This window comes from Neodiprion pinetum, chromosome 2 (assembly GCF_021155775.2).
Source record: "Neodiprion pinetum isolate iyNeoPine1 chromosome 2, iyNeoPine1.2, whole genome shotgun sequence".
NCBI lineage: Eukaryota > Metazoa > Arthropoda > Insecta > Hymenoptera > Diprionidae > Neodiprion > Neodiprion pinetum.
This window is the reverse complement of record NC_060233.1, coordinates 19,816,727-19,829,844: the sequence shown is the minus strand read 5'-3', so window position 1 is coordinate 19,829,844 and position 13,118 is coordinate 19,816,727. Positions and strand designations below refer to the sequence as shown.

At 36.7% G+C, this 13,118-nt stretch overlaps 1 protein-coding gene across 2 annotated transcripts in view; it reads right to left on the bottom strand.

The window, feature by feature from the left end:
- Positions 1–4,257: 4,257 nt before the first annotated feature.
- Positions 4,258–13,118, bottom strand: part of LOC124210905 (sodium-dependent neutral amino acid transporter B(0)AT3) — a 490,584-nt gene continuing 481,723 nt past the window's right edge. Inside the window, exon 14 of one of the 2 annotated variants that reach the window (XM_046609333.2) lies at positions 4,258–4,903. In XM_046609333.2, coding sequence (XP_046465289.1) covers positions 4,708–4,903 — 196 coding nt within the window. In that variant the 3' untranslated portion in view covers positions 4,258–4,707. The remainder of the gene's footprint in view (positions 4,904–13,118) is intronic. The other variant, XM_069133492.1, reaches the window with a different exon arrangement.

Sequence of the window (13,118 nt, the reverse complement as noted above, 5' to 3'; positions counted from 1 at the left end):
TTATTGTTAAATTTGGCGATTAGCGCTGTATTTAGTAGAGGACAATTGCAGTTAGCACGTCGAGTAAGATTTTGTTTTTAGTTTTTGTCCTATCGTTTATCATTAAGTATGCTACTAGCGCAAGTAGGCTTAAGGTTTCTTATATAGTTGGTTTTTCTCAGTTCTGTTTGTTTGATTTTGCATCGCGAAAAGCGAATTTTGAATTATTCTTTTTTTTATTTTTTATTATCGCTGTCGTAAAATATATTATTTTATTTTATTTTTGTTAAATAGCGTGTTGTTGTCGAGTGTCTCTCTTCCCGAAAATTATTCCTCCTTTCTCCGCGGTACAGAGCTACCGAGTAGATTCCCGAGGTCTAGCGCAATAACGATTTCGGGGCCTATTAATCACGTCAGGCGCCCAACAGAATCTCGCGATATCTTTTGCAAGATTTAATTTTTTTCAGCTTACATCGTGGGCCGCCAAATTATTGTGTACGCGATAAGTTCTCGGTCATTTCTCCGAGTGGCCGAGGTACAATAAAAATCCACGTCACAATATACATATACATGTAATACTTACATACACTGTAATTCTTTTAATGTAAGATTCTAATATTCTTATGAGTTATTCTGAAAAGATATATGAACTCGGCATTTTCGTAGTCACTATGCGAATTTTCGTAACAATACCTCGATTATCCTGAAATTCCTATATCTTACGTCAATTTTGTATAAGCAATACAACAAATATTCATACTAAAATTCTCTCCATGCCTAAATATTGTGGAATTATGAAAGAAGTCTTGACCACGAAATTAAATTCTGAAGAAAATTTTGGATATGCAGATTACGAATAAAACGCAGCTATTCTTTCCAACGTTTCGGCCGCAGGTACAGGCCCTCCTCAGAGAAGAATTTGTTTCAAAACAAATAGAGAAAATATTTTTTCTTCACTCATGCATGCAAAATCCTCGTTTGCCCACCGTTTACAGACGTCCAATATGGCCGATTGCCGCACTGTGCACGAAGACGGTGCGCAACATCCTTTAACCAGTGCGCAAAATAAATTCACCAGTAAGCAAAATGTTACCACTGGTTTGCAAAATACTTTGCGCACTGCTGTAATTACTAAGCGGTTTGGTTTGCGGACTGCTGTCATTGCGAGTATACCGAGTTATACAGGTTAGATCAGCCGTTGTGAGTAATTTACGAATGAATTTCACAGATCTCGGATTGTGCATTACATTCATAAAGAAAAATAGTGTTCGATACGCGAGGCCAAACTCGTAGTGCGCAAAACGGTCGTTTGACCTCATGTGTCGAAATATACTATTCCCATCAAGTTCATGTTAAAATAACCAGCATATAATCCAGAGACATGTCTTGAAGAAAGAAAATAACCAAACTAACCGTATATGGCAACGTGTGTGGTTCTCTCGAAGCCTTTGGCTTATAAAGGCACCACGTTATTTTGAATGTCTACCTTCTGACTCATATCCGAAAGAATTAATTAAGTATAAGGACTTCCTGTAATGAGTAAAAAGAAAGATTAATCTTATCGAACCGCCAACACCGTGATATATCTAAAGCGTTTCGTAGGCTCAGGCGTAACAGAGCTGCCTTTACGATGACAAGGGTTTTTTACACCGTTGTACTCTTTTTCGAAGACACGGAGTTTCCCCAGTGCTTGCTTCTCTTTCATGGACTCGGGTATGCTCCATAGTCGCATTTCTCCTATGGTTGCATAAAATCGTAACTGATGTCCCTCTTCAATTTGCGTACTACAATCTAAAACTACCAACCAGGGCCTTAACCGTGACTGCCTGTTAGACTTAAGATCACCAGGGATCGTTCCCGGATATGGCTCATTGTCAGTGTTGTACAACTACTCCAGGTCTCACTCTTGCCGGTAACGTGCATCTGATTTATTTTACTTCGAATCAGCTCCGAATCGACGAACTGTTTTTCGTTACAACACCGACAGCAGTTGCCTACGAGTAACGGTGAGATCCTCGGGACATTTCTGACAGTCGCAATTGGTATTGCGTCAGCTATTCAATCAGGCGGTAATTGTCAGCCAATACAATTCTAACGACGTGACGACGCGCATAAGGTGCGCACTTTCCTCATGGACACACGGTACAAGGTCATCTGTAGACCACACATAATCACTTCCCAGCGTCGAATACCAAGTAAAACAGATTATCACAAAGGTGCACATAGCACACGTACAGAGGAAAATAAAGATTGGAGTTTATTACTTATTTCAACCAAACCCTATAAGCAGAGCTAAAACAATTTGTGAACAAATAATAAGCATCAGCCAAATGCAGGAGAAACCTGAGTGGTTCAGTAACAGCTTATTCAAAATCACTAACCTTGAACATTTTTTACATGAAAATTTCTTGTTATAAACGGAAGAAAAAAATGGAAACAAATCAAGAAAAAAGTATTCAGTAGAAATTTTTGTACCACGACGGAGAACCGAGTTATAGCAAAAACACGATGATCTCCTTTTTCAAGATGGCGACGAAAACATATCGGAAATCCTGGCAAAAAATTTCGGGATTTTTTCTTTTCTAAGCCCCTCCGATACAATGTGTAAAAATTACCCCATTCGATTTACTTGCGCTTTCAGATGCATATAATGACTGGACCAGCAAACGGGCTCAACGTGCAACCCGCGTAAGATACCACTATATTTACCGGTAGCATCCATAAATGTATTCTTCTGAAACCTACATTCCACTCAAAATGAATTCAATGTGAGAACGTCTAAGAATTTACTTTTGACCAGTATCCTGCGATGGCTACACCCGTTTTTTCCGAATTACTCAATACAAAACTAATTTGTTATTGGATGTGTAATCAAATTAAATATGTATTTAAAATGTCATAATATTGTGCACAGATTTGCAACATTCCATGAATATGTGTGAATTTTAACGTCGAAAGCGAAAGTTGACGGCTGTCTCGAAACAACATTATTATTAGTAGACAGCATTTTTATTTTTAGGTTCATTTAGCACCGACACTTACGGAGGTGGGGTTTGACCGAATCAACGCCACCATTATCGTCTGGCACAATCTGTGTAACTCTAGTGGCAGATTACACGGGTAGCCCAAAATTCGTCAAAATCCACCTCTGTAGATCTACCTCAATAAAATTTTCAAAATCACTTCTATATTCAGCATTCACATGCTAAAACCACCGTACAAAGTGACGATGGTTAAGACATAATGAAGACGGTGCTCAATAAAGGATTAATAACTTAGTGACAGAGAAGTATACTTTGAACGTGATTTATGGATATAACAATATAATGATTACTGTCATACTGATAAAAACTGTTCGACTAGTTCGACTACTGTGTGATTTCATTAAAATAATAAGTAAGTATCTAACTCTACGATGGTAATCCTTCATTAATTTTGAGGGTTTTACTAGGAATCTGTAATGAATTTTAATCAACTAGTTTGATATTGTAGTTTTCATGAAAAGACATGGTTTCTATTGCTAGAGTACCACTGAATACAGCAAATATGTGGAGATATCATGTGATCAACGTTCTTTGATTCACTTCACAGATAATCTTAACACATTTTCCTGTAGGTGCGTGAATCTTAATTCGAATATTTAAGTAACTATTAGAATAGTGGACACCCCCGTTCAACCGAATTGAGGTGAAAGATCGAGTAGAATGAGTGATAATTGCAATTACGAGTTAATATAACAGATACAGTACATGCAGTACGTTTACAACTGATAATCATGCACTTCATATTTTGTCGTATTTACATCGATAAATAATTTGTTTCGATTCATGCACTATATAGATATTCTACTAATACTCAATGTGATAATGACGTTAATGAGACAATAGCATGAAAATGATTATATGTATGAAAACACACCGCGTGATCTATTTTATCATGAAATCTGTAAAATACCGTACCACATCAGTGAAGGTCATCTTTATAATTAAAATGGTACCTCCATATGGAGATGGTTGCTGTTAAAAGTTGAGCACAATCACGATGACAACTCAATCACACCGAGAATGTCTACTGAAGAATTCATGAAACTTCGTTTTTTGTTGAGTTTCTATTTTAAACATTCAATACAAAGATTCTTGAAAGACGATAGTAAAATTATGCTAAACTTGTAAGAAACGCCAAAAGAGTGATCCTATCTGAGAACAAAAGTAGGTAGAATTTTTTTCAAGCAACTTTGGAAATCTCTTTGATATTTCAGTTTTAATCTAAACTCAGATTATTTTTAGATTTCCACGAAAAACTGGTCAAATGAACTCAAAAAGATTAGAAAAGAATTCCAAATTCGATTGTGACAGTTTTGTCATACGTTTAACTAATTGAATAATTCCCAACATGTTTTTACCGGAATCCTCCGAAACGTTTTCAAGGATTTGAAAAAGTATTAGAATTTTTTTCAAAAACTTTACAGGATTTAATTTTATTTCTATTCGTCTTATTAATGAATTTTTCCACGTATGATACTGGAAATTGAAACGTAACAATACTTTTCCCTTTCACATATCTGTATCACCCGTATTATCCGGATCGTGTATATCGTCTAGACACATCTCTGCCTCTCTCTCTCTTTCTCTCTTTCACCCCGATCTTCTCCATCTTCCCCTCTCAAGATATTGATTTCAGTCACTTGGTAGGCACGAGTAGTCTGTACGAGAGCAGTTCTCCCAGAACTTATGTAAGATCATCATCATCATCGTGTGAGCCTCCTGTCGGGCAGCAAAGACCTTCACTTCCGTCACTCCGAATGCAGAAAAGCAGCGTCTCTGATGCAGTGACTTCATGGGGTACGATTCCGTGAAATTCTTTCAAATCTGCGGCAGGAAACCAGGCCTTCTCATTGTCGTCTATTATCAGGATACCAAAGTATCTGCGGAGAGTGAAGATTTGTTCAAATTAGTTTGGTTCTTTATTTCAGACAGGGAGTACAATACATTCGTTGAAAGATGAAAAATGAAATGTAGGTAAAATTCAAGTGTAAGAAGTAAAAGTAAAATTTATTAAAAACAAAAATTTAGGTATTCCAGGATTCCTTCTGAGTTAACGGTACGAACGGCGTTTCGCCGGCAGCTAGGTAATTGCCCACACGGAAAACTTCAAGATAAGAAACACATACCGATTGTGTTACGTGTCAAGTACGTATGGAGCTACATATATAAATATGAACTACATATAAATTATCCCAGGATAATTACGTCAATCGAATATAAAAGATAAACGTTGCAGTTACACATTTAAATAGTATATTATAGAGCTCTCGTTCAGATATTTCAGAAGAGGTAAATTATACTAAGACAAGGTGTTGCAAGGTATCGTATTTTGACGACTAGGGATTACGTAGTTGAAATGTAGAACATAAGTGCTGAACGGGATGAGTCTCGAAACATAGCATCAGCAATGTACACATGCCTGCAGTGATAATAAGACTCCTAATGTTTTGGACACGTGGATTACATTGGCAATTTGATGCCGGCAATACACTCTTGGTGAGAGCTCTCGTCGAATGTCTGCGAGATATAAGTTGTTCGCCGATCTTCGGTATCTGATGTTTGATTACGGAAGCAGGAACCTCCGTACCTTCTTTCTGCAAGAGAGTCGTTGCCCAAGAATTGCTTCTTCTGGATATATTCGAAATTGGTCAAGACACACACCACGTGTCCCACTCTATTTGTCAACTGTCACCCACTTTCGCTGTGCTCATTTGACGGGTATATTCGAATTATTACATTATTAAATAAAATCCCACCAGTTATTTCAAATGAGAATACTCATTTCAGAAAAGCAATACCAGCCATGATACGCCTCACAATCACTTTGAGGTATTCAGCTATTGGTGACGGTTATGAAGGTCTCCACCACGTATTTAAAGTTTTCAGTGAAATAATTTCAAAAATTGTACTTAAAGTCTGTGTGGCATTGAATGAAGCTTTAAAGGGTGAAATAAAGGTTTAAAAAAATCATTTGTACATTTAAGTAGTGTAATGTCCGTTTCTTTTTTTTGTTAATTCAAAATCAATAATTTGAAAATGCATATAAAATAGATACAACTTTACTTTCACGGTTTATCGTTTTCTGAAAAGGCCATTACAAATGCTTCATTTACCAAATCTCTTCTCTCGTATTGTCTTTCATTATGAAGTATATTTAGACTTTCAAGTTATACGTAGTGTCAATATGCATTTGTATTATAAACGCTTTCTCCGTGTGATAATAACAATGAGTACAATGACACTGAATATGATGATAAACTATATGGAGGTCTGTTGAAGTTTGACTCGTTTGATGATAGAATATAACAAGATGTACGTGGATTCAGGTGTTCAATTATTGATACATTGGTAATAGCAGTTGTAGAATTATTGAAACGCATTCTTCTAATAAATATCCTGTTGATTTTATACATAAATACTCCGCGTACGTATCCTGGTAACGTTTTTGATTTTTACTTCAACATTGTGCCAAACAAGTCACACTCATCTTCTTTATCAACTGTCCTTTCACTTATAGCATTATTAAGCAACTTAAATGCCTCCTTCAGTTGAACACCAGCTTGTTGTAGCTCACAAGGAACATCCGCGAAGTGTCCACCTCCGATTTTGATGAAACTTGGTAGGAATGTTAAGTATGCTAAAATAAAAGAACTACTAGAAAAATTAATTTCAGCCGATATAAAAAAATATATATCTTTTATTTTAGCGTACTTAACATTCCTACCAAGTTTTATCAAAATCGAAGGCAGACACTTCGCGGATGTTCCTTGTCAGTGCGCTGGGAACGTTGTACAATTCAACATACCAGAGTCATACTCAAAGTTGAGTGCTACGATGGAAAAGAATCCGACTACCAAATTTCAACTGCAAGTAATTTTCTTAATTATGAAATTACAGTTAGATTACAGTTTATTTGCATACTTTGTATGTTTTTACTAGAAAATGTTACGCACTACGTAATATTACACTAGCGCATAACAGCCGTGCTTCTTCGGAAACGTAATGCAGATTTTTTTTTTTGATTTTCTAGATACCGTACCTTGATCTTCAAAAGACTGCTGTGCCAGGTATATACTGAACATAATTGAGATCTGCAGCTTATTTGCTTGATGGCTTTAACGCAGCCTCGAAGATCGATGGGCACAGAATCAATCCAGCTAGGGCTCCAAGAAAGCACTGAGTTGAAAATGTACAAAATTGTACTAAGCGAATACTACAAGACAACTTTGAGGGAGTCTAGAATGTGTACGGTAACAGCGCAAAAATGGTGTCATGTGGAAATATTACAACCCTTAAGGTGATACTCTGCAGTATGGAAATGCGACGAATATGATATGGAGTGAATGTACACATCTTAGTAACCATACTGGATGATAGGTAGACATAGCTCAACATACCACATAACTTGCACATGATTTTTTGTATCTCATTTTCTCAAATTACAACTGATACGAGATATTGGGAAGCAATTTTCGAAATAATCGTTTTTTATTTTACAGGAACTCTGACGTTGAAGGTTGATTGCTGCGTCGGGTATGCGCTTGATTTTGAGGGGGCCATCAGCTTGACAATACAAGAAGCAACGCATGTGGCATTGTTCAGTATAATTATTAAACTGATCCTTAAAAAAGTAATTTTTTTATTTGAACCGGCTCAGAACCTTCTAGATAAGTTAAAAAGAAATTAGAAAAAATTTGTAAGAAATTTTAGCATTCTAGTTCAACTAAAACGGGTGCCTGTGAGCATATATGCATTTTGAGTTTCGAATTTGGATAGGAACCGCTAATAATCACTAATGATGAAAAATCTGTGTGAAAAATGAACTATTACATCAGCTATTTGAACACTATTTCCATTGTAACAGGGAAATGAGGAAAAAATCATAGCTTTGTACGTTGACACTCCTGAAACAATTCAAACCATGGCAGAAAAATGCTTGGAATATTAAAGATAAAAATGTTAAATTATATGGCTGGGATGGACGAAATAAATGTTCAACACACTTCGTTTATTTATCATGCAGAGTATTCATTTTATTTATTACGTATTAAACTTATGATGATGAAGATTTGCACGGATTCGCTTCCACTTTTGTTTGCTTTACTCTCTTGTCTTTCCCTGTTTTTCTCCTTTCCCTTCTCTGTCCTTTTACACACCTTATTTTATGAAATGGCGCTGTGTACGCATGCTCCCCATCGATACATATTTCTGTCTTCTCCCAGGGAGCTATTGTACCGTAGCATTCAAAATTACTCATATTTCCACAAAAAAAAGATGAAACATTTATAATTTAATCACAAATCAATCAGTCATCATTCCCAATTCGCACTCATCATTCATTGCTTGAAGTTGGCGATCAATCATCGTCATCGAGTGTTTTTGTTGATCTCCAATATTCGAAGAATTTTCCAATTTTTGTTTTTTTATTTTGTAGCCAATCTTCAGATCTTTTCCAAATAAGCTTTCTAAGGACCACTCTAATGATATATGATATTTGTGTTGAACTGTTTTTGAAAACATTTTTTGCAAATTTTTGTAACTAACAGTAAGTGGAATAAAAAAATTGACAAGTAATTATCCTGTATACTTCTATAGTAACATAAATGCGTACTTCTGTTCTATTTCGACATATTGATGGATCTATTTGGTAATCCTATTCTTTTTAAAGCCCAGTGTAAGGCTACGTTATTATGTCGAATAATGATGAAATGACATATCTCAGTGTATGCAATTATTACCATGAATCATCAACAAGTTTGTTGTAATACAGAAATAAAAGCAAAAAAACTGTACATCGTTACAACAGAATCAGTCTTTGATACCCAAGAATTAATGTTCTCCCTCATGGAAAAAAACCCCAACTTGAATGTAAATTCGTACCCCTAACTCATAGATAATGCTAATTTCCCATAAGACAAAAGTTAGGGGTACGAATTTACAACCAAGTTGGGGATTTTTCCGTGAGGGCTGCACATGTTCTTGTCAAAGAAAATTTCAGAAATATGGGACCCCGAAGGCACCATAAATGATTTTGCATATGTCTATGCTCCTGACCGCCGAAATTCCTACGTTGATCACTAATCAACTCTGCCGTTGACTACAAAGATGGCGGGCACGATGGTTCGCTCTTAATAAGTCTTCTGAAAAACGGTAATAACGTCTGATTACGTGTTCTGATTCACATCAAAATCAATAGGCTTCAAGATTTTAATGGCTTTCACTATTTTTCAAATTCAAAGTTCAATATGCATAGCAGTTTAATACATAATGAGGTCCCAAGCAGCGTTCCGTGCCTCAAGATTTCAACAATTTTTTTCGTTCGAGTGCATGTTCGGATTTACTTCCAAATCAATAGAGGGCGAGACTTCAATGGCAGTGACTTCTTGTTTAAATTTGAACTCAATCCGTGTAGCCGTTTGTCACTTATTGAGGTCCCAAGCCTAGGGGCGGAGAAGAAGAAGAAGATTTTTCATTTTACATCAACTTTAACTGTTAATTCGCTGCAGCGAACCTTGATACACTAAAATCACTGGTTAGCAAAGATAACGAGTCGATTTTGGAATCTTCTTAAACGTTGAACTGACTCTTGTAGCGAACGACTTTTGTGATATTATATTATTTTGCAATATTTAGTTGAAACTTTCTCCACCAACTCAATTCTATGGTTATTTATAATTAATGAGAAAGAAATAAACTATGCGGAAGTAATCGTTTAGCATCAGAGCTGGGCAAAGTACCATAAAGTACTTCAAGTCAAAGTACAAAGTACTGTGAGTACTTGAAGTACTCTCGTATTACAAGTAACAAGTACCCTAAATACTTGAAGTACCGAGTGTTTGAAGTACAATGTACTGGAAGAACCGTGTAATTGAAGTACCGAGTACTTGAAGTACCATGTACTTGAAATAGTCAAGTATCAAGTTTCAAATACTTTTCAAGTTCAGATTTGATTTCTTACGCACTCTTTAAACTTTTGATTTTGATTCGAGTACTTTTTGCATAAAAATATATTTTCAGATTGTATGATTTACTCAGGTTAGGTAGATTAGAACAGAAATATTTAAACGAAGAATTGGAAATAATTTAAAAATAGCATTGTCGATTGTAACTAAGATTTATTGATCTGAAAATTTCAAAAATAAGAAATACAATACACTGATTGTTAAAAACTACTTCAACTTCGTGTTCGTCTTCGAAAAACTTTTCAATAGCACGAGTCTTTCGAAGTTCTTGTCCGACAGAGCCTGTCGTTTCGGAGTATTCGTGATACTTGCGAATGAAAACAATCTTTCCACTGGAGCTGAAGATGTGAGCGGAGTATTATACCGAAAGAACATTTTTTTCACAATGGGGTAATCGTTTAACATCACGAATTTTGATCTCTCGTCCTCCAAGTATTTCAACAGCTCACATTGGACGTTATCTGTGATCGGTAATTCGTCGTCGCCACTGCTTCGACTACCCGATTCGTGTTGCAAAACTCGGTTGTTCGAAAGTTTTAGGAACGAAGAAATTGAACCTGAGTTGTATTCGTCGGGAGAGTCGGTGATCATCACGTCTCTGAACGTGTTTAAGCTACGCATAAACATTTCTCTCATTTTAGTAAGAGGAAAATTAAATTCATACGCGTTTTTGACTGTGTGAAACCACTTCAATTTGAAAGCAGTATGAGATATTGGCGCTAGAATTGCATCAGTAGCCGTGTCGTCAAACGAAAGAATTGATCCAAACCTTTCGTCAAAGCTCGTTAGACAAGTATTTGCCAGAAATCGATTGCATCTTGAGCTGCTTCCACAGAGTTTCTCAAGCTTACGTTTGAGCGTTAGTAGAGTCGATAGAAGGATTCCATGATAAACTATTTTCGCCTTGTAGTATGTCCAAAGCTTGGACGATCGGTTTCATGACAAGGCTTCCATGTACGCAATTTCGTTTGGGGTGAGAGACTCTCCCAATCCTAACAGCTCGAATAATAATGGTAACTCTGACTTAGAATTCAAAATTTGCGTCAAAGAATCATAGAACGAGTTCCATCGAGTTACCGTTGGGTAACTGAATGTATGATGGACAGTGGCAGCGATGATCTCCGCAGATTTTGGTAATGCGGCTTTATGCCAGAGCTTCGAGCATTTCGCGACTACCCTTAAGTGACGACTGCATAATCGATCGTTAGACCTTAGCGCACTCATATAATCGCTCATTGCGACCAAATTAAGAGTATGCGAACTGCATCTCAGATGCTGTGGCAAATATCGCGTGATATTCACAGAATCTATTTCGGATAAATCCGATTCTTCCGCGTCCGAATTAGATGAATCATTGTGCTCATTTTCAAGTGGGCCATCATCCTCGTGAGATTTTTTATATATCGTGAAATTTGCTTGAATACCGAATTCCTTAAACGCTTTCACAAAGTTCCTAGCGTTATCGGTAATCGTTGCTACGATCTTTGAATTACTCAATCCATACTGTGAATGAATATCGCATAATATTTCAGCGATACGATCGTACGTATGAGGTCCATTGAATCGCCTACAAACTAGCGGAAATGATTGACGGGAGTAATTATCGTCAATAAAGTGGCATGTTACGCCTATAAAGCTTCTACCTTTTGCAGACCAAATATTCGCGGTCGTACAGACGTAACTGGGTTTGTCAAGAAGCTGTTTTGTTACTTCGAATCGTTGCTTGTCCATTTCAGCTATTCGTCGCGTGATGGTGCGCCTACTTACAAGGTTGACGTGGAAACCTTCGAAAAATTCTCTGAATCTCGGTTGATCGATGATTGATAACGGTGACATTGTTTCGATTATAAATTTTGGTCGATTTTCGAAAACGTTTTGAGCGTCAACGTGGGTCTGTGTTTTTTTCCGCTGCTTTTTAGTTGACTCGTTCTCGCATTCTGTGAACTTTGCCTCCCTCTTTAAACTCCTTTTTTCCTTTTTGTATGAAGAGTATTTGCCGTATACGTCGGGAGCACACGTTTTAAGTGCTTTAATAGATTTGTCGTCACCGATAAAGATCCTACAAGCACTTTCCTATAAGGACACGCCTGGCAGATTACCTTTCTGTGCTCGGTATCGCAGACTTTTTAGCAGATTTTGAAGAACGTTCCGTCGAACATTGCGCTACTGTTAATCTTTTCTTGTATATCTCTCGTGGCATATAGATCGGTAGCAGATATAGATGGCTCTGTCTGAGTGTCTTTTTCGGGTGTTGAGTCGCACCGATCCCGATTGACACATGATCGAGTTTTATTACGTGACGCAGACTCTGCTGATATGCCTGTACTTGTCGAAGGCCTGGAAGATTCTTCGGTACTTATAATTTCTGCAATGGATCTCATATTGCTCCGTGATTGTGCTTTCAGTCAATCTTTCGATCGTCGAGTTGGGACAATTTCGTCTCCAAAATCACTCGAATCACTTGAGTTGGAATCAACAATCCAGCTCTTTCGGTTCGTAACGTGAGCGATTTGTGAAAGTGGCTCTCCTAGAATTTTTAATCGGACTATTTAATTTTTGAAGCTTCATACCTATCGTAAGGTCTTACTTTCTCACAATTATATTTTCAAAAAGACCGAGTCAAGTTAATTTTAAGACAAAAAAGGACGGTCTCGGTAATTTTGTAACAACAAATAGGTGTACAACACGAATTTAATGCAGATATATGATACGTAAAAGATTACGGAGTTTACAATTTTGGTCCGAAAACATTTTTCCATATTTAATTATTTTTTTATAGCTTACGTGGAGAATAAGGGTTCTGAAATGAGTCTGCCGATGTCATAGTTGGTAAACCGGAATCATGAGTGGATACTCTGAAATCTTGAGATGAAGCGTCGTTTTCTTTGTCAGGATATATCTCGTCATTTCCGTGGCAGAAAGCTCCTCCATGATAAGATACAAAATAGCAATGTCATTAATTAACTTTGTTGCACGCTTCGAATGAATAATATAAAAAAAAAATCAGCAACCAGTTCATGTACTGTTGGTTCGATGGAAAGCTATATAGATGGGGAATAGCAACGAAAAACCAGGAAAAATACAGAAAAGAAGTAGTAAATATTGAAATTTTTTTTGAAAATATCACCAAAAT